Source organism: Hyperolius riggenbachi, chromosome 2, assembly GCF_040937935.1.
Source record: "Hyperolius riggenbachi isolate aHypRig1 chromosome 2, aHypRig1.pri, whole genome shotgun sequence".
NCBI classification, from domain to species: Eukaryota; Metazoa; Chordata; class Amphibia; order Anura; family Hyperoliidae; genus Hyperolius; species Hyperolius riggenbachi.
Window position 1 is genome coordinate 110,347,983 of NC_090647.1, and position 19,916 is coordinate 110,367,898.

Below are 19,916 nucleotides of genomic sequence, written 5' to 3' on the forward strand. Positions count from 1 at the left end.
TGTCTTGTTGGGGGCCTCATGATTTGTTGGGGGCCTCATGATTGCTGAATTTGTCTTGTTGGGGGCATCATGATTGCTGAATTTGTCTTGTTGGGGGCCTCAAGATTGCTGAATGTGTCTTGTTGGGAGCCTGTTGATTTCTTGGGGGCCTCATGATGATTGCTAAATTTGTCTTGTTGGGGGCCTCTGGGAAAAGCTGAATCATTATCCTATGAGACAATAGCATTAAACCTACATTTTTGCTTTTTAAAACGGAAAATAAAACTGTGAGGTTCTAAAAAACGAATACATTTTTCAGGAGTAGGATGAAAGAAATTGTTTATCTTCACAGTTTATTTTCAACTTGGATTTTCAATAATGTTCATGTATGAGTTAAAACGTTTGTATGAAGTTTTAAATTGCTGTTGCCACTTTGCGATAGATAAATTGACTTTTGGGTTGCAGTTTGGGCACTCGGCCTCCAAAAGTTTCGCCACCACTGTCCTAATCTAATGTCCCACATTGCTAAGTAAACGAAAATTTGTCGCCACCCATGGCCACACCCACATTCTGGTCCATGGCCGCACCCATTTTTGGGGGCGGCGCGTACGTGCGCCGCACAACATAACCCTCTGGTTTTTCGGCGCACACATCTTCTCTAAAATTTGCGGCGCACTACTTCTTCCCTGCCTTTTTGCACCCCCCCCCCGGAAAATTTTGTGCGGACGCCCATGGCTATGAACTGGCACAAAGTCTATAGACGCTGCAGCCAGTTCATGGAATCCATTCAATTATATATTTGATGCTTGCTGTCACAGAATCTTCTCTGTCAGTCCAATCACACATGAAATGAAATGATGTAGTTATTATGGCTAGCAATGTCAGCAGTTATAGGTGGCACTAGTCATCGTTGATCCCTAGTATCTGCCCGAAGTCATAGTTGGTTGCTTCCCACAATTTTTGAAAACTGTCATTATGAATAATATTATAATCTTTTACATTATGCTGTAAGTAAGAAGATTCTTAATTAATGAAGGTATAATACAGTGGTCATTAATACTGTAATATTTCTTTTCCAGGAATTTACAAGAGGCCGGTATGACCTCACCACCCCGAGGGAGAAAAGGGACGTGGTGAGAAGGGTGCAGGGGATCCTGAGGGCCGAGTACCGGCGGGACCTCACCACCAAGCAGGTCCAAATGCTCTGGAGCGACCTAAAGAGGAGGGACCAGGACCTGCTCAGGCGGGTGGTTGCTCAAATTGGATGTAAGTCAGCAAACTATTAGTTTATGTATGTCTATTTTGGGTTTTATATGCTGTATGTATTTATCCTAAAAAATAATTCCATGGGCTGAATACTATAGAGTTGTGCAGTATGTACAGTTAAAGTATATATCCGTAAGGTATTCACAGTGCAGCACTTTTCCCACATTTTGTTTTGTTAGGGGCTTATTCCAAAATGGGTTAAAACATATTATTTTGTGCTCCTGTGTGGGCATAGTGATGATATTTGTGCAATATGTACTGATTATACTGCATTCATGCAAATAAAGTTATTAAAAAAAAATGGGCCCCTAGGCTTAACATTGGTTTTTGATAACCACTGATGATCAATTAACTTTTTTTTTTTTTTAGAAAAATTTGATAGGTGCTGTCGTCCATCTGGACCCTATATCCTCTCCAGGCCCTAGGCAAGTGGCTAGGTTTGCCTTGTGGATGGTCCGGCTTTGTTGCACAGCAATTTTTTTTAAAGATCTCTCCAGAGCTATTCAATCGTATTGAAGCCTAAGCTCTTGCTGGGCCACTCAAGGACATACACAGAGTTGTCTCGGAGCCACACCATTGATATCTTGACTGTGTGCCCAGGGTCGTATTCCTACTACAAGATGAACCATTGCCCCAGTCTGCGTTCCAAGTGCTCTCTTTAAAGTGATCCTTAAGCCTGTAAAAAAAAAAAAAAAAGATTTTGACTCAACTGTGGCTTCCCTGAGCCCCCTGCAGTCGATCGGTGCCCTCGCCGCCTCGCTCAGATCCTCCTGGACCCCACGGCGACCACTTCCGGTTTCGCTGTCAGGAACCGACAGGCATTGGGAACGCGAGTGATTCTTCGTGTTCCCAGCAAAAATATCGCCCCCTATGCTACTATTACGTCCCGGAGGCTGCAATAGCCGCAAAGGATCACTTTAAAGCCTATCCTAGTTTTATTTTACTGTATTGAAGAGTCATATTCTTTCATGTATAATAAATACATTAAAGGAATAAGAATATGATTTTTTGTTCTGTGTTTAGAGTAAGGTCCTTATCAAAGTTCACTTGAAAATAGAAATAAAAGTAATTGTAGTTCAAACAATAAAGTTATTACTTTGTATCCATTTTATCATATATTTTGATTAAATTGTATTATTCATTACTCCTTACTACAGCTGCAAGTGGTGCCCGCACTGCCCGGCCCCGGGGATCCTCTGCACCCAGGCCTCCTTCTTCGTCAAGGGCCTCCTCACCTGGCCCCAGCCATCATAGCCAGAGGGCTTATCTTAGTCAAGCCAGGACACCGCTTTATGGTAAAATTCTCTTACTGTATGATTAACATTGCATACTATGGAAAAGCAAGTAAATGCTATGTTATATGTATTACATTACAGGTTCTTAATTTTAGGGATGATCAATGAGATTGAAATATGTACAAGTTGATGGATTGCTGGGTTTACCTATTTTGCACATTTTTTTCTACAGTTCCTCTATCAACATATACGAGGCTGAGGGGCCAGGTGAGGAGGCTGACGAAGACGAAGAGGAGGCATGAGCGGGAAATCCGCATACTAAAGCAGCAGATGCTGGAGATGCGCCAGCATATGGCGAATGTGGAGGAGGATGTCCGCCAATTGAAGGGGACAGGGGGTAGGGTGGACTGAGGGGTTTTTTTGTTGTTGTTTTTTTTTTTTTTGGTTGAAGATTTTTACTGCTGGCAGGTGATGTAGCTGCTGCATGGTTTTTTGGCAGTTGGAAACAGCTGTAAACAGCTATTTTCCACAATGCAGCAAGGTTCACAGGCCTGGTGTTTCACAGCATCAGAACTTTGTTTCTCTTATACAAGCCTCATTTTTAGCTGTACAGAAGAAAACTGCCCGGGCATTTTGCCCCTGAATCCGGGCAAAGCATGATGGGATTTCTGATGTTGTTCTCGTTCTGCTGTTTTGGTGCAATTTTTTTTTTTTTTTAACATTTTGAATTTGACATTTGAAGCCTAGGGTGTGCAGCTGGGAGGGGTGATCAGGACACAGGACAGTTGGAACTGTGTCTCCTGCTCCCTGTCACCTCCTTTCAACCAAAAAGATGGCTGCCCCCATGACAAAGATGGCTGTCCCCATGAATCACAAACATTTGACTGTTCTTTTAAAACAGGGTGGGTAAGAGATTATATTACCTATTTATTATAATTAACATAACTAATGTAACTTAATGACAGTATATTTGTTTAGGCTGAAGTTCCCCTTTAAAAAAAAAAAAAAAAAAAAAAAAAAAGAAAAACTTTTCACAAAAAAATAAATTTTTTTCTTAAAAAAGGATAAGTTTCTTCTCTTTTGTTGTACGATCTCTGACACTGACACATTGTGTTGGACTAAATAATCGCAAAAGAAATGCAATGACATTGTTAATACAATGCATTTCAAAAACATATATTTATGCAGAATACTTAGTTGTATGTGTCACATTGCTTGTGTGATGCAATCCCTTAATTTTGTAGATCTTCTTCTGTGTCCAACACAAAGCACCAGTGTGCAAAATAGACATTTAAAGTGTAAAGAGTATATGTAGCAATTATTCATTGCTTTTTAGTTCTCTTTTACAGCGCATGCAGGTTCAGGCTACTCTACTTTCTTCCTCCCCTCCTCTCTGTGGCACGCGTCATAGTGCACGGAACTATGATGCGATGCAGAGAGTCGGAAAATAATTCGAGGAGACAGAGACTGCGCATGCGCTGTAAGGACCCACAGACATCATTTTTCATGTTTCAGCTCTACTTTCTGTAGGAGTCATGTTTTCAATAGCATTGAGAGTGGGCATACCGGGATGGAGAGGGATTAAGAGAGGAAGTGTATACACTTCATATACACTTGGGTATACTTAAAGGGAGTCCAAGATCAAATTAAACGCAAAATGTGAACTTACCCGGGCTTTGCTGTAGCCCAGTGCTGGTCTGTAGTTCCCACGACGTACCTCCGGGTCTTCTCCCAATGCCTCTTCAGAAATGGTTGGCCGGCGGATCCTGGCGACACTCGGGCCGATTGTCGGGCTCCTTCTTCCGCATACATCACGCGTAACGTCATTACGGCGTCCGGCGTCACAGTACGGCGCATGCGTGGTTTAATCGCGCATGCGCCGTACTGTCACGCCGGCCACCGTGATGACGCGAGGCGGCCGGCGTAATGACGTTACGCGTGATGTATGCGGAAGAAGGAGCCCGACACTCGGCACGAGTGTCGCCAGGATCCGCCGGCCAACTACAGACCAACACTGGGCTACAGCAAAGCCCGGGTAAGTTCACATTTTGCGTTTAATTTGATCTTGGAGTCCCTTTAAAAACATACCCTGTGCCCCTGCTCAGTGTCCCTTTCAGGGGTTCTTTCTTTAGGGTGGGGGAGAAGAATTTGGGCCTGGTTTGCAGGCATTACAAAATACTTACCGAGCCTCCAGCGGCGTTTTGTAGCCTTCCTGAAGCTCCTAGCATGCTCCTATTGGCTTTCCGACGTACTCTGTTCACGGCAGCAGGCGTATCACTCGACTCTAGGCAGGTCAGGTAACACGCCGGCTTCCATGCAAGGAGGATGGCAGAAAGCCGCTAGGAGTTTCAGGAGGGCTGAAAGATGTTGCTGGAGGTTTCAGTGAATATTTTGGAGCAGGTTTGCGTTTTTTTCTGCTGGTGGTTCAAGTAAGCAACCGACAAGCACATGAATACGGCTTCAAGTGATCACAGCTGGTGGATATTGGGGACATATGTATATACAGTATATGTATAAATAATATATATATATATATATATATATATATATATATATATATATATATATATATATAGATATATAGATATAGATATAGATATAGATATAGATATATAGATATAGAGATATATATATATATATATATATATATATATAGATATATAGATATATATATGCATCTGATAATAAATCTCCATGCATGTATATCTGATACACATATAAATAGAGGTAGCCAGACCTCTCCATCCAGTTAAATATAGGTAGCCAGACCTAATCCCCCACCCTCCCAAGTAATTCATAGGTACCCAGACCTCTCCCATCTCCCCCCAGTAATTCATAGGTAGCCAGACCTCTCCCCTTTCCCCCCAGTAATTCATAGGTAGCCAGACCTCTCCCCTCTCCCCCCCCCCCCCCAGTGATTCATAGGTAGCCAGACCTCTACCCTCTCCCCCCAGTAATTCATAGGTACCCAGACCTCTCCCCCCAGTAATTCATAGGTAGCCAGACCTCTCCCCTTTCCCCCCAGTAATTCATAGGTAGCCAGACCTCTCCCCTTTCCCCCCACTAATTCATAGGTAGCCAGACCTCTCCCCTTTCCCCCCAGTAATTCATAGGTAGCCAGACCTCTCCCCTCTCCCCCCCCCCCAGTAATTCATAGGTACCCAGACCTCTCCCCTCTCCCCCCAGTAATTCATAGGTAGCCAGACCTCTCCCCTTTCCCCCCAGTAATTCATAGGTAGCCAGACCTCTCCCCTTCCCCCCAGTAATCCATAGGTAACCAGACCTGAACCCCTTCCACCCTCCCCCCAGTAAATCATAGCTAACCAGACCTGAACCCCTTCCACCCTCCCCCCAGAAATTCATAGGTAACCAGACCTGAACCCCTTCCACCCTCCCCCCAGTAAATCATAGGTAACCAGACCTGAACCCCTTCCACGCTCCCCCCAGTAGTTCATAGGTAGCCAGACCTCTCCCCTTCCCCCCAGTAATCCATAGGTAACCAGACCTGAACCCCTTCCACCCTCCCCCCAGAAATTCATAGGTAACCAGACCTGAACCCCTTCCACCCTCCCCCCAGGAAATCATAGGTAACCAGACCTGAACCCCTTCCACCCTCCCCCCAGTAAATCATAGGTAACCAGACCTGAACCCCTTCCACCCTCCCCCCAGAAATTCATAGGTAACCAGACCTGAACCCCTTCCACCCTCCCCCCAGTAAATCATAGGTAACCAGACCTGAACCCCTTCCACCCTCCCCCCAGAAATTCATAGGTAACCAGACCTGAACCCCTTCCACCCTCCCCCCAGTAAATCATAGGTAACCAGACCTGAACCCCTTCCACCCTCCCCCCAGAAATTCAGTTTCAGTATATTTTTTTTTTTTTTGGGAGTGCTCCATGACAGTGGGAACACTGCTATCTATAATCAAAAGAAGGTGGTACATTATAATAAAAAGTGTGGAGTACCCTAACGGTGGGGACACCCAAGAAATTGAACAGGAACAGGTGATTTTTTTTTTTTTTTTGTGGAGTGCTCCCTGACAGTGGGAACACTGCTATCTATAATCAAAAGAAGGTGGTACATTATAATAAAAAGTGTGGAGTACCCTAACGGTGGGGACACCCAAGAAATTGAACAGGAACAGGTGAGGTTTTTTTTTTTTTTTTGTGTGGAGTGCTCCCTGACAGTGGGAACACTGCTATCTATAATCAAAAGAAGGTGGTACATTATAATAAAAAGTGTGGAGTACCCTAACGGTGGGGACACCTATGAAATTGAACAGGTGATTTTTTTTTTTTTTTTTTTTTGTGTGGAGTGCTCCCTGACAGTGGGAACACAGCTATCTATAATCAAGAGAAGGTGGTACATTATTTAAAAAAGTGCGGTGCACCCTAACGGTGGGGACACCAAGAAACTGAACAAGAAAAAGGTGAGTTTTTTTTTTTTAAGTCAGCAGAAGCCATTTTGGTGGCAGGTAGTAGGCAAAGTCCTAGCTTGTGGCCCTGAGAGGAGCAGCGGCTCAGTCATATAGTAAGTTGACCATCACCCTCAGTAAGCCCAAGCCATTTTGGTGGCAGGTAGTAGGCAAAGTCCTAGCTTGTGGCCCTGAGAGGAGCAGCGGCTCAGTCATATAGTAAGTTGACCATCACCCTCAGTAAGCCCAAGACATTTTGGTGGCAGGTAGTAGGCAAAGTCCTAGCTTGTGGCCCTGAGAGGAGCAGCGGCTCAGTCATATAGTAAGTTGACCATCACCCTCAGTAAGCCCAAGCCATTTTGGTGGCAGGTAGTAGGCAAAGTCCTAGCTTGTGGCCCTGAGAGGAGCAGCGGCTCAGTCATATAGTAAGTTGACCATCACCCTCAGTAAGCCAAAGCCATTTTGGTGGCAGGTAGTAGGCAAAGTCCTAGCTTGTGGCCCTGAGAGGAGCAGCGGCTCAGTCATATAGTAAGTTGACCATCACCCTCAGTAAGCCAAAGCCATTTTGGTGGCAGGTAGTAGGCAAAGTCACCGGAAAGGTGGAAGACCAATAAACAAAACAGCAGCAACATCAGGGACAACAGTAAACATAGCAGGACATAGCAGTGCTCCATGAGGGTAGGAACACTGAAATACTTTTGCAGCAGGAGCAGAAAAAAATGAAATTGTGCAGTGCACTGTAACGGTGTGAGCAACGATATCAATAAAAGGTTTTTTTTTGGGGGGGGGGGGGGGGTTAACCATAGAGCTCCATAAAAGTGGGAAGACTGCTGTACCTTTGAATCAAATTGTGCAGTGCACAATAATGTTGGGAACACAACTGAACATTAAATATTTAATGTTATCTTATAGACACATAGGTATATCAGAGGGAGTTGAAAGCGATCTCATTCAGTTTCTGTCTCTGAGGGCAGGGGCTGAGTATTCACCATCAATCCAGGACTGATTCATTTTTAAGAAGGTCAGTCTGTTCACTGAATCTGTAGACAAACAGGATCGCTTTTCAGTAACCACCCCACCTGCCGCACTGAATGCACGCTCAGAAATGACGCTGGAAGCCGGGCATGACAGAAGTTGAAGCGCATACTGCGCCAGCTCGGGACAGGTTTCCAGTCTGGCGGACCAAAATTCCATAGGGTCCTCTGTGCGCATACTGTCAGATGCACCAAGTGACCCCATGTAATCACTGACCATGCGGCTCACCCGCTGGTGAAAACTTCCTTCTACTGTTCTTGTTGTTATTGTTGGACGCTCAGAGAAGTAAAAGTTTCTCATTGCTCCAAAAAGGTCTCCAGGAAGAATGGGTCTGCTAGGCTCAGCTACTTGCTGGGTGCGATGAGTGGGGATAGCTGTGATCTCAGACTGTGGAAAGGCCTCCTGCACATGACGTATTAGGGCCTGCTGCAGCTCCCGCATCCTCTCCTCCTGCCGGCTTGCTGGAATGAACTGACCCAGTTTCCCCTTGCATCGAGGGTCTAAAAGGGCGGCCAACCAGTAATCATCCCTCTCCTTAATGTTTTGGATCCGGGGATCTCTGCGTAAGCATTTCAACATATGAACAGCCATGGGGAAGAGATGAGCCTGCGCTTCCAAATCATCCGGTCTGCTCAACACATCAAAATCCTCTGACTGCTGCTGCTGCTCGTCCTGCCTTCCAATGTCTACCCACCCATGAACCACAGATGCCGCACTGGCCTGCTCTCCCTCCTCACAATGGTCAGGCACCTCAAGTAAGTCCCGCGTGAAAGTAAGCTCCTCCTCCTCATGTGCCTGAGTTTGGGTGGCTTGGAGCAAGCTTTGTTGTTCAAGCTCATTAAGCGCATCCTCCCCAGCTGCCATCAGGCTACTCAGACTCTCGTCCAGCATGTACACGAGAGGGATCACTTCGCTGATACAAACTTGTGCCCCACTTACGAATGTTGTAGCCTGATCGAATGGGGACAAGACACGGCAGACTTGATACATCAGCCGCCACTCTTCCTGGGTGAATCGGGCAGGTGCGCCCTGGGTGCCATGTCCTCCTCGGAGGTACTCTGCAACCGCCTTTTTCTGCTCGCACAACCTATTCAGCATGCGAAGTGTGGAGTTCCAACGTGTTGCACTGTCTGCAATGAGCCTATGGGGGGCAGGCCATGTTTCTCCTGCAATTTAGACAGCGAATCTTTGGCATTTGAAGAATAACGTAACTTCGATACAACTCTTCTTGCATGCTGCACCACATCACTCAAACCTGGGTAGGTGCGTAAAAAGCGCTGCACCACCAGGTTGAGTATGTGGGCAAAACATGGCACATGGGGGATGTTGCCCTGATTCAGGGCGGCAATCAGATTTGCTGCGTTGTCACATACAACATGACCAGCCTGGAGTCTTCTTGGGGTCAGCCACTTCTGCACCTGTCCGTTGATAATGGCCAGGACATTTGGTGCAGTAAGTCTCTGCTGCTCAACGCTGACTAAGCCCAGAACCGCCTGACAGCGTCGATGTACCACTCTGCTGTGGCCAGTCCCACGGGCACGCTTACTGGGGGCCTCAGCTGTAGCGGTTGCGACATGACTAGAGGCAAGTGTGGAACTGTTCCCCTTGACACCACGGGGCGGCGCAACCAGCTCATTGGCCGCCCCAGGACTGGAACCCTCCTGTTGACATTGGAGGGTGACCCAATGTGCCGTAAAGGACATATAACGTCCCTGGCCATGACTGCTGGTCCAGCAATCCGTCGTGAGATGTACCCTGTTGCCTACAGAATAGTCAAGGAACAGGGTCACATTATCCACAGTGTGGCGATACAGGTCAGGTATTGCTGTCCTAGCAAAAAAATGGCGGCTGGGGATCCGCCATTCTGGTATGCCAAACCTCAGCAGCTCGCGAATGGCTGTACCCTCCTCTACAAGACTGTAGGGCAATAACTGCTGGACCATAGCCTGTGACAGCAGCCCATTCAGCCTCCGGATCCTGCTGTGATGGGAAGGCAGTGGCTTTGTCGACCTTATCGACTCAGTAATTAAGGGCTGGGTGCTGTGAGCCACTGACGAGAAACGTGCAATTGAGGTAGCTGACATGTGGCCTCTACTGCCAGACTGTGTTGCGGAGTGAAGGCAGGGGGAAGGGGTGCCGATGTCAGAACCTGAATGGGAAGAAGGATGGGGCACTGTGCGGGGTATTTTACCCATTGCTTCCTGAACAAGCTGATTTTCTCTCTCATGCTTTTTTATGTGGGAGAGTGGTCCACCTGTGCCCGCTCTTGACAAGTCCTTCCCTAAACGCACTTTATGACCACAAATGTTGCATATGACAATGTGGGGATCAGATTCATCAACGGTAAAGTACTTCCAAACTGGGGCTTTCTTAGATGATTTTTTAACTGTTTTTTCAGTCTCAGGCACAACAATTTGGGAGAGCGTGCTTTCAGATGCAGGCTCAGGCTGTGGCTGCTGCCTCGTTTGAAAAAGCCTACCAGAGGAGCCACTGCTTCCACTAGGTCTCACGGTATGCTGATGCAGCCTCTGCGGCTCTGAATCATCTGAGCTGGCATCATCATGATGTTCAGGCGGGTCATAGTCCCTATCCAGATCATCGTCACTACATCCCTTATAAGAACCCAGCTCATCATCATCAGGATAATTGGGAGAAAGAAGGTTGGGAGAGCACTCATCCTGGATGTTATGTTCTCCCATTGAGGACTGAGACTGATCGCGGGCATGGTACAAGTTGTCATCATGATCATCACCCGCCAATCCCTCATCGATAACATTCTGAGGTTCATTAAAAAAATTCTGGGCATCAGACTCTAGGTTTAGGTTGGACTGCGAAAGAGCTTTGTCCACAAGGTCTGCAATATGTGCAGTATATGGAAGTGAAGGCTCATTTTGGATGTTGGTGGCAGATTTTTGAGCAGGCATGGGTGTGCTGCTGGTACTGCTGCTACTCTCCAGGGCCTGAAGATTGGGGGACTGAGAACCGCTATCTCTCGTCACAAACTCCACAATATCAGCAGCCTGGCTCTCCATAATGGGGCGTTGTGGGCCCTTCATCATCCTTGAATCGCGAATAAGGTTGTAGACTTTTTTTGGAGTTACATCTTCACTCCTCACTGTGCCTGTTGAGGATTGGCCACTACCTCGCACTGATTGTCCACTACCAACTGACTGTCCCCTGCCAGTTTTGGACTGACCCCTGCCGGGTACAGTGCATCCCCTGCTTGGTGCAGAGCGTCCCCTTCCTGCTGTGAAATAGGGATGTACTTTTTGGGCTGCTGGTTCTTGATCACTGCCTGTCAAGGTGTCAAACAAACATCTTTTTGCAGTGGGTTCAATTCCTCGGCCACGGGCACGGCCTGCTCCACCTCTGCCAGACATTGTAGGGAATATGTTCAGCAAGTGCCAAACGTTATTGTTTTATTGAAATGTAGGGGAAAGTGACAAATGATAAACGTATAAAATAAAATAAAAATAAATCAAATTAAAATTTCAATGTAATGAGGGAGGAGAGGACTGGAGAGCTAGTCCAAATTATATATCAATTGCTTTTGGACAACGCACTTGAAATAAATCCCCCCACAAAAAAAATGAAAATAAAATTCAATCAAATCAAATAATCAAAATGATAAAAAAAAAAAAACAATTCACTCTCAGCACACGATCCCTGAATCTAACTGATTTCACTCTATTACATATCACAGGCCCTCTCTTGTCTCTACAATCTACACGCTTTCACTGTAAAATCACAAGCCCTATAATCAGTTTCCCCTGCCTCTAACACTAAACAACAGAATTCTAACCCTAAACAAAGCCCTAACTACAATAATCAACTTCCTAACACAGGCTTACAATCACACAGATCAAAGATCTAAGAAAATACAATAGAATTGCACTTAATGTGGATGTGTAAAACTGTATCACTCTCTGTCTCACTCCTTCTCCTCAGAAAGTGAAAGCAACCCACAAAGAACACAGATCATGGCTGACAGCTTATATACTAAAGGGCGGGAGAAGATACTATTGGTTGCTTAGGATGTAGCTCCCAAACAAACTTGATAACTGATTGGTTACTCTTGGAGAAGGGGAGTTGTGCCTACGAAATTACGCGTAAAATTACGCGTAATTCACCGTAAAATTACGCATCCCTACGCTATTACGGTAGGCGACGTAATTACAAACCCGCTTTACGGCTTACGCGTACATACTTACGCGTAAGCCGTAAATTACGCGTAGCACTTACGCGTAAAATAACGGTAAATTACGGTGCGTAATTACGCGCATTCGTAATTTCGGCCCAGCACTGGTTCTAACTAGTTGGGTATGTAGGGGACCATTATTGCCAGCCTGTGCGTCTGTAGCGATTAGATGTGATTGGTAGGGTGCACAGGTTGGGGACCCCCAGTGCTGTACAGATGCATAGCAAGGCAACAGCATAGAGATGCATCTGTATAGTGTTGGGTTCCCAAATGGGGGGTGGACAACCCAGGAAAAAGGGACAAGTTTAGTAGTGGGAGTTGTAACCCACTTTAGGCCTCTCTTCCACAGGCAGTTGATGGGCAGTGAACTGCCTCTCAAACTCTCACACCTGCTTGCTGCTGCCTAACTGCTTGGTGAGCACACAGTTCAGCTGCCCATGGAAATGAGCTCGTAAAAAAACACTACAGCGAAAAAAGTAAGCAGTTAAAATCTGACAGAACCAACAGGTTTAGGACTAGTCCATCTCCTCATGGGGCATTCTCTGCGTTTTCAAAAGCATGTACTGAACGATAGTTGCCAAGTCTTACTGCCAAAATGGTGTGCACGGGAGGCTGGGTGGTATGTTACAATTTTGGCAGTTAAACTGCTGTTCAAGAAATGCTTTTGAAAACCCCGAGAATCCCCCATGATAAGATGGACTAGTCCAAAACCTGTTGGTTCTGTCAGATTTTAACTTGTTTTTTTTCACTGTATTGGTCCTTTAATCCAACCTCGCAACATTTAGGCCTCTTTTTCACGAGTAGTTGAACCGCGTGCTCAGCAAGCAGTTGCCAGGCAGTAGTGAGCAGTTACCAAGCAGCAGCAAGCAGTTGTGCGTTTGAGAGGCATTTCACTGCGTATCAACTGCTCGTGGAAAAAAGGCCTAACTGTCTGGGCCTAATTGTTAAAGGGAATCTAAACTGAGAATGATATGGATTTTTCCTTTTAAAATAATACCAGTTGCCCTGACTCTCCTGCTGATCCTGTGTCTAATACTTTTAGCCACAGCCCCTGAACAAGCATGCAGGTGCTCTTGACTGAAGTCAGACTGGATTAGCTGCATGCTTGTTTCAGGTGTGCAATTCAGCCACTACTGCAGCTAAAGAGATCAGCAGGGCTGCCAAGCAACTGGTATTGTTTAAAAGGAAAAAATCTATATCCCTCTCAGTTTAGGTTCCCTTTAAGCTGAAAATGTCAACCGATCATGCCAATTCATGGAGAAGTGATGCGAACCTAAGGGCCAATTTCCACTTGTGCGGTTTCTGCGCTGAATTCGCAGAGTTTCCCTGCAGGCAAATCGCACGAGGAAACTCTGCCATAGGAAACAATGGCACCGCCGGCCGAATCGCTTGGGTAAGTGATTTGGCTGGCATTTCCATCCGAATTGGTGTGAATCCCATAGCTGTGCATGGCACGGCTGATGGGATGCGTCTGTGTATCCGCAGACCCGGAAGTGCCGCTGCGCGTCCCGCAGACACGTGCGGCTCAAGTGGAAACTGGCCCTTACATTAGGGCTATGATCTGATTGTTACCTCTGTGTCCTGGTCTGGTTCATTCCAGCGAGGATTGAGATGTGCCACTCTGGAACTCAGGGTAGTGGATACGTTGTAACGTGGTTCTCCGTCAAACTGTGATATGCCATTGTCAATGGCATCTATTTCTTCCACAAAATTTTCATACATCTATGATAATAAAAAAATCAAAATTATTTAGATTTACATATTTGTGGCTTATACTAGTATGCCTTATGACTATGCAGAAGTAATCCTCAGTTAACGAACGAGATAGGGACTGTAGGTTCGTTCTTAACCTGAATCTGTTCTTAAGTCGGAACATTGTGCCATCTCTGTCCCCTGTACCTCCTCTGTGCCCCCCTGTGCCTCCAGTGTCCCCCTCTGTGTCACTTCTGCCCTTTGTACCGGTTTATACAAGTTTAAAAGCCATTTTTATCGACGGGGCGGAGCTATCGGCGTGCCATTCGTATCGGCGGGGCGTTCGTAAAGCGGGCGTACGTAACCCGAGGACTACCTGTATCTGCATGTAGTGCAGTAACAAGATATCTAAAATGATCCCTTACATCGCCGCACTAAAATGCTACATTTCTGAGCTGCAGTAACCTTTACCATAATGTAGTCTGCTTAATGGAAACCTGAAGTGAAAGGTATATGGAGACTGCTATATTTATTTCCTTCCTGTAGTGAAAATAATGTAATGAATACAATTGCTTTTTTTTTTTTTTAACAGTATTTATTTATAAATTTAGTCAGAGAGTTTGACCATTGTAAAATGTTCCCCTCACCCTGATTTACATTCTGAAATTTACCCTAGGTGGCAACATCTTTAGTACTGTCAGGTGCATTAATGTGGAATGTTTAGCTTCTGAGAATTCCAAAGCCAGACCAAAACAAACCTGGCCTCCTCCACATAGGCTAAACATCACAGGGAAGGTTACATATCAGTATACAGCAATATATAGAAAGTATATCTGATGCTAAAACCAGAATAATTACCTTAAAACTGGGTATTCTAAATAATTTACTGCATTCTACTATATATCACCACAGGGCCTCTTTAACAAGACACCCTTTGTATCCCAAACATGTATAAAATTAAGGGCGGTGGAGTTGGAGCAATTTTGGGTACCTGGAGTCGGAGATTTCATAAACTGAGGAGTCTGAGTAGGTGTGATTTTTGTACCAACTCCACAGCCCTGATAAAATGGTTTATAGTTCTTCCTGATCTGCCATTTCAGGAAAGTATACTTGTACAAGCAGTAAAGGCTTCTGAATGTGCTCAGTATATTGCACTTGCCTTGTCATATAATACAGGAATGATGGGGTCTTCTTCCTCTGTACCCAAAAGTGTTGCCAAAATCTGTGTCCCAAAGTGAGCGTATACCAGACCGGCACTGCTTAGCTTAGTGACCCACGGCTTGTCAGGATACAGGCTGTTCATCGTCTCACTGAAAGATCTAATGAGTAACAAAAACAAGCATGTGAAAAACAGAAAAAAAGAAGTTAAAAGATCTGTCACATGTGAATGAAGTTCTAAAGCAACCATACTTCATATAAAAATATTTAGAAGTTCCTAATTCCCATAGCTTATGCCGTTTTCTCCTTTAGTCTAGCATTTTCCAAATATTAAATCAGAATCATTTATTTTACCAAGTACAACAGAAGCTGTACCCAGAATTATTTTTGCCACATACAGGGTGGGTGATGGTTCAGTTCAAGTAAGAAAACACATACAGTTCATGTACAGTATGGATAAGCACAAGACATGCTGTAGAATGTAGCTGAGGAGGACCAGAAATATGACCTGAGTGATATGTTGAGCGGACCCCCAGAAGGTCTATGCAAAAAAAAGAAAAAGAAGAGAAAGATAGAGAAAAATAGAAATATAGTCTCCATCGTGTGGCTTAGCCCACTGCCAGTGCAGGTGGAGGCCTAGCAGACAGACAGCAGATCAGGCCTGCTGGGGAGAGCAGGAGTGCGAGAAGGCCTTACTAGGCTGCAAGGATCTCAAGTCTGACAGAATCTGTGTGGCAGTGTGATGGGTTCACTGGCATACGGCAGTGTCCCAGATGGCAGATGGGGCAGTGTTAGTTATTTACCATCACACACGATCATGTAGTGTCCCATAGTATTCAAAATCTGTTGACCCTCGTACTACATGAAGGTGATAAAACTGGCCAGTGATTGGCCAATCAAAACTGAACGTGTGTATGCAGCCTTAAAGAGAACCCGAGGTGGCCTTGTATTACGTTAGTGGGGCACAGAGGCTGGTTGGGCACACTAACACCAGCCTCTGTTGCCCCATCGTGTGTCTCAAAGACCCCCCTGCTCGCCGCTATACTCCCCGCAGTGCTGGCGACACGCAGCGCGTCGCCAGCACAATGTTTACTCTAGCGCTGTCTGTCAGCGCCGCTCCCACGCCTCCTCCGCATCGCCGCTACCCGCCCTCGTCCCTTCCCTCCAATCAGCGGGAGGGAAGGGACGAGGGCGGGTAGCGGCGATGCGGAGGAGGCGGCGGAGCGGCGCTGACAGACATCGCTAGAGTAAACATTGTGCTGGCGACACGGTGCGTGTCGCCAGCACTGCGGGGAGTATAGCGGCGAGCAGGGGGGTCTTTGAGACACACGATGGGGCAACAGAGGCTGGTGTTAGTGTGACCAACCAGCCTCTGTGCCCCACTTACGTAATACAATGCCACCTCGGGTTCTCTTTAATTAAGCGATTGATTTGCCATTATGAGAGCAGGGCATACAGCTTGGTTTCACAATAGTCCTAAGGGCTCATTTTCACGGACAATTGAACTGTCTGTTCAGCAAGCAGTTACCAGGCAGCAGTGAGCAGTTGGCAGGCAGCAACAAGTAGTTGTGAGGGCTCTTTCACACTAGAGCCCTTTTTCTGCGGTGTAACGCAAAGTCGAAACTTTGTGTTACCCAAGGTAAAATGAAAGTCCATAGACTTTCATTTTACCTTTCACACCCGACTCTGCGTTTCGGTGCGCTGCGGTTCAACACACAAGGGAGAGTTGAACCGCTGGGAGCCAGTGTCTTCCCGTCGGATTAATTACTACCGCCGCTAATCAGCGTCGCACCGCAACATCCCGACGAAACGCCGCAGGCTATTCAACGTGTGCACGAAACGGCTCCTGCACGCATTGTATAATGAGAAAGCCCTGAGAGTTTCAGAGGCTTTTCACTGCCTATCAACTGCTTATGGAAAAGGGGCCTTAACCTCGTTAGCGGTAACCCCGTGTGTGACACGGGGTAAGCCGCCGGAGGGTGCCGCTCAGGCCCTGCTGGGCCGATTGACATAATTTTTTTTTTCAAACACGCAGCTAGCACTTTGCTAGCTGCGTGTTTGGTCTGATCGCCGCCGCCCGCCGCGGATACAGGGTCCCCCCGCATACCCCTTGCGCAGCCTGGCCAATCGCCGCCAGGCTGCGCTATGGGGTGGATCGGGACTCCCTGTGATGTCACGACGTCCATGAGCTCACTCCGTTCGTCGCCATGGCGACGGAGGAAGCCCTCAAGGAAATCCCGTTCAGAACGGGGATTTCCTTATGGGCAAGCAGCGCCGGCGGCGATCGGAATGTACAGGGGGGAGGGGTGCCGCAGGGAGGGGGAAGCACGTAGCTAGCGCTAGGCTAGCTACATGCTAAAAAAAAAAAAGAGTGAAAAAAACCCTCCCGCGGCCGCACAGCAGCGGGAATTAAACCGCCAGGGGGGTTAAACAAGCTTTGAGATAGGGGCGGTCAAAGCTGATGCGAATAAGCGCAGGTGTGGACAGATTTAACCACTTCCTGTCAAGACGGTCACTATGGTGTTGTGTTACATGCATTAGCGCATGTAATTAGATTGTAAGCCTTTGGGCAGGGTCCTCCTCCTTTTGTGTCCTACCTGATCATGCACCTCCATTACTGTGCACCCATGCTATGCATTTGAGTGAACCTAACTTGCCTAATCTCCATACTCCATCCAGTGACTGACTAAGCATTACCTTGTACTCATACTGTGCTGCATGATCTGGTTTTCTTGTTTTCCTGTATTGTCATATTGCTGTATGTCACCCCTAAATATTGTCTGTAACCTAAATTAATGTCCAGCGCTGCGTAATATGTTGGCGCTTTATAAATACAATAAATAATAATAAATACACTGCCCATCCATCTGTATGAGATAGGTTCACATCCGTGAATTGTTCCAGATCGGGTTTTCCTAACACGCTATCTACAATGGCCTCAATTCACTAAGAGCTGCTTGGTAAAAAACCAACAACAAATTTAGGTTTGGTAGAATACCGTACTTGGCATTTTGGACTTTTTTGCCTGTACTATACCGAAACATGTTGCTTCAATTCACTAAACCCTGCTCAGTAATGAGGTCTCACCAGCTGTCATCTTTCCTACTAGTGTCTGTTACTGCTTAAGTCTAGTGATAGAAAGGCTTCCTGCCTCACTTTAGATGTGCATGCCACTAGAGGGCTCGCTTCTGTGTATAAATATATAGATCTGCACATCTAGAGGGATACAGGATAGCTTTTTTGAATGTCTTTCTCCTGCTCTGTGGTTTTCATATCTCGCCCACTAGTGCAACGGATACAATGGGGTGGGAAACTGTGTGGCTCTACCTTTTTGCTGTCTGCCATGTCTGTCAACTTTACTGCATGCTGATTGCTACTTAGTGACAGGAGAGAACTGGTGTTAAATACCAAACATTTTAACTTGATTTACTGAATGCTTTAGGGCTCTTTTATATTTGAATTGCAAGTATGTGTTGCGTTACCTTGTTTTACCACAGAGTAACGCAATAGCAATGCAAATCAATGGGGCCTTTTTCACTTACCGCGTTCCACTGATAGTGTTCATCCTGCTGCAATGTCGACGCACAGCCTGCAGCGCGTTACCGCAAATGGAGCTTGGGGAAAATGGAAGTCAATGGGCGATGCAGTAAGTATGCACGACAAAGCGCATCACCTCACACATTTGCAGACCGACAGGAATCACCATGATGTACTTCCTGTCTAGTGGGGAGTATGTCACTGTGCTGGGAGCAGCACTATGCATATGACCCAAGAGTACTACTGAGGCCAATTTATTTTGTGTTGAAGTAAGGGATCCTATTTTTCCATGTAATAAAGCTTGCCAGTGATCTCTAGCTACAGGCTGACGAAAGAGGGAGGAAAGTAACTTATATACTTGGCACCAGAAACGTGCGAGTCGTGGACAGGTCCACCAAGTGTGTAACATGTCACCAGGTACTCTACAGCCTCGGAAGCAATATGGATTTGCAAATGGGAATACTTCGGCTATGCGTGCAGGGACTAGATACCAACGGGTCATAAGCTTATAGGCGGCTTCAACTATATGTAGGTTACAGGAGCAGCTGGAAACTCTGCTCCAGCTATTCAGCCAGTCCTCTCTATCTTTAGGGCTGTTAAGGTCGGCTTCCCACCTGGAGGTGTAGAGATGTGGTATGGGAGGGGATGGGCGGGTTAAAAGGCCATATATTGTAGAGATTAATCCTTTGTTAGGGCGGTGGAGACAGATATTTTCGTAAGGCGTTACAGTGTATGGGGGTTCTTTGTCCTGAATAAGTGATTTAACCCAATGTCTTATTTGTAGGTAACAAAAGAGTTCTCTAGGAGGGACCTGAAATTTCTCTTGTATATTTTACCAGGAAAGAATACCCCTGGATGTAAGGAAGTTTGTGATGTTAGAGAGGCCTTTCGAGCTCCACCATGAGAATGCTACTGGGTCATTACAGCCTGGTGGGAGCTGGGGGTTATATGACCCCATAGGTGCACTCTGCTGCAGGGTCTTATGTTTGTTATTTTTTGCTTGCGGTGGGATGTGGCAGAAGCATGGCATGGCATTGCAGTGCAAAAATGTAGGAGTAAAGCCAGCCTTAATCCTTTTTTATGCATTTACCGCACAAGCCAGTAATTTACCTCACTAGTCGGTCATTTTACTTTGGAATGCGGAAGCAGCTTTAGTGAAGTAACCATTTTAAAAACTGTGGTAAAAATCAGCAGTTTTCTACATTATGAATGTGGTAATGCATTGTGAATGGAGCCCAATACGTTTTTGGATAACGTGTGTGAAAACTCTCATGCACCATAGCAACTGACGAGACTATGAAATAACGAACAGAATGTAGCCTTATGGTTTTCCCATGGTTTAGAGCAGGCTTTCTCAACCAGGGTTACTCTGCAGGGGTACCTTGGCATTTTCCCCCATCAT

At 46.1% G+C, this 19,916-nt stretch overlaps 1 protein-coding gene across 2 annotated transcripts in view; it reads right to left on the reverse strand.

Annotated features, from left to right (window-relative positions):
* MYG1 (MYG1 exonuclease) overlaps window positions 1-19,916 on the reverse strand; it is a 39,515-nt gene that overhangs the window by 12,600 nt on the left and 6,999 nt on the right. For both annotated transcript variants that reach the window (XM_068265098.1, XM_068265099.1), the window contains exons 3-4: window positions 14,979-15,138; window positions 13,700-13,849 (exon numbers count right to left, since the gene is read on the reverse strand). In XM_068265098.1, the coding sequence (XP_068121199.1) occupies window positions 13,700-13,849; window positions 14,979-15,138 (310 nt within the window). The remainder of the gene's footprint in view (window positions 1-13,699; window positions 13,850-14,978; window positions 15,139-19,916) is intronic.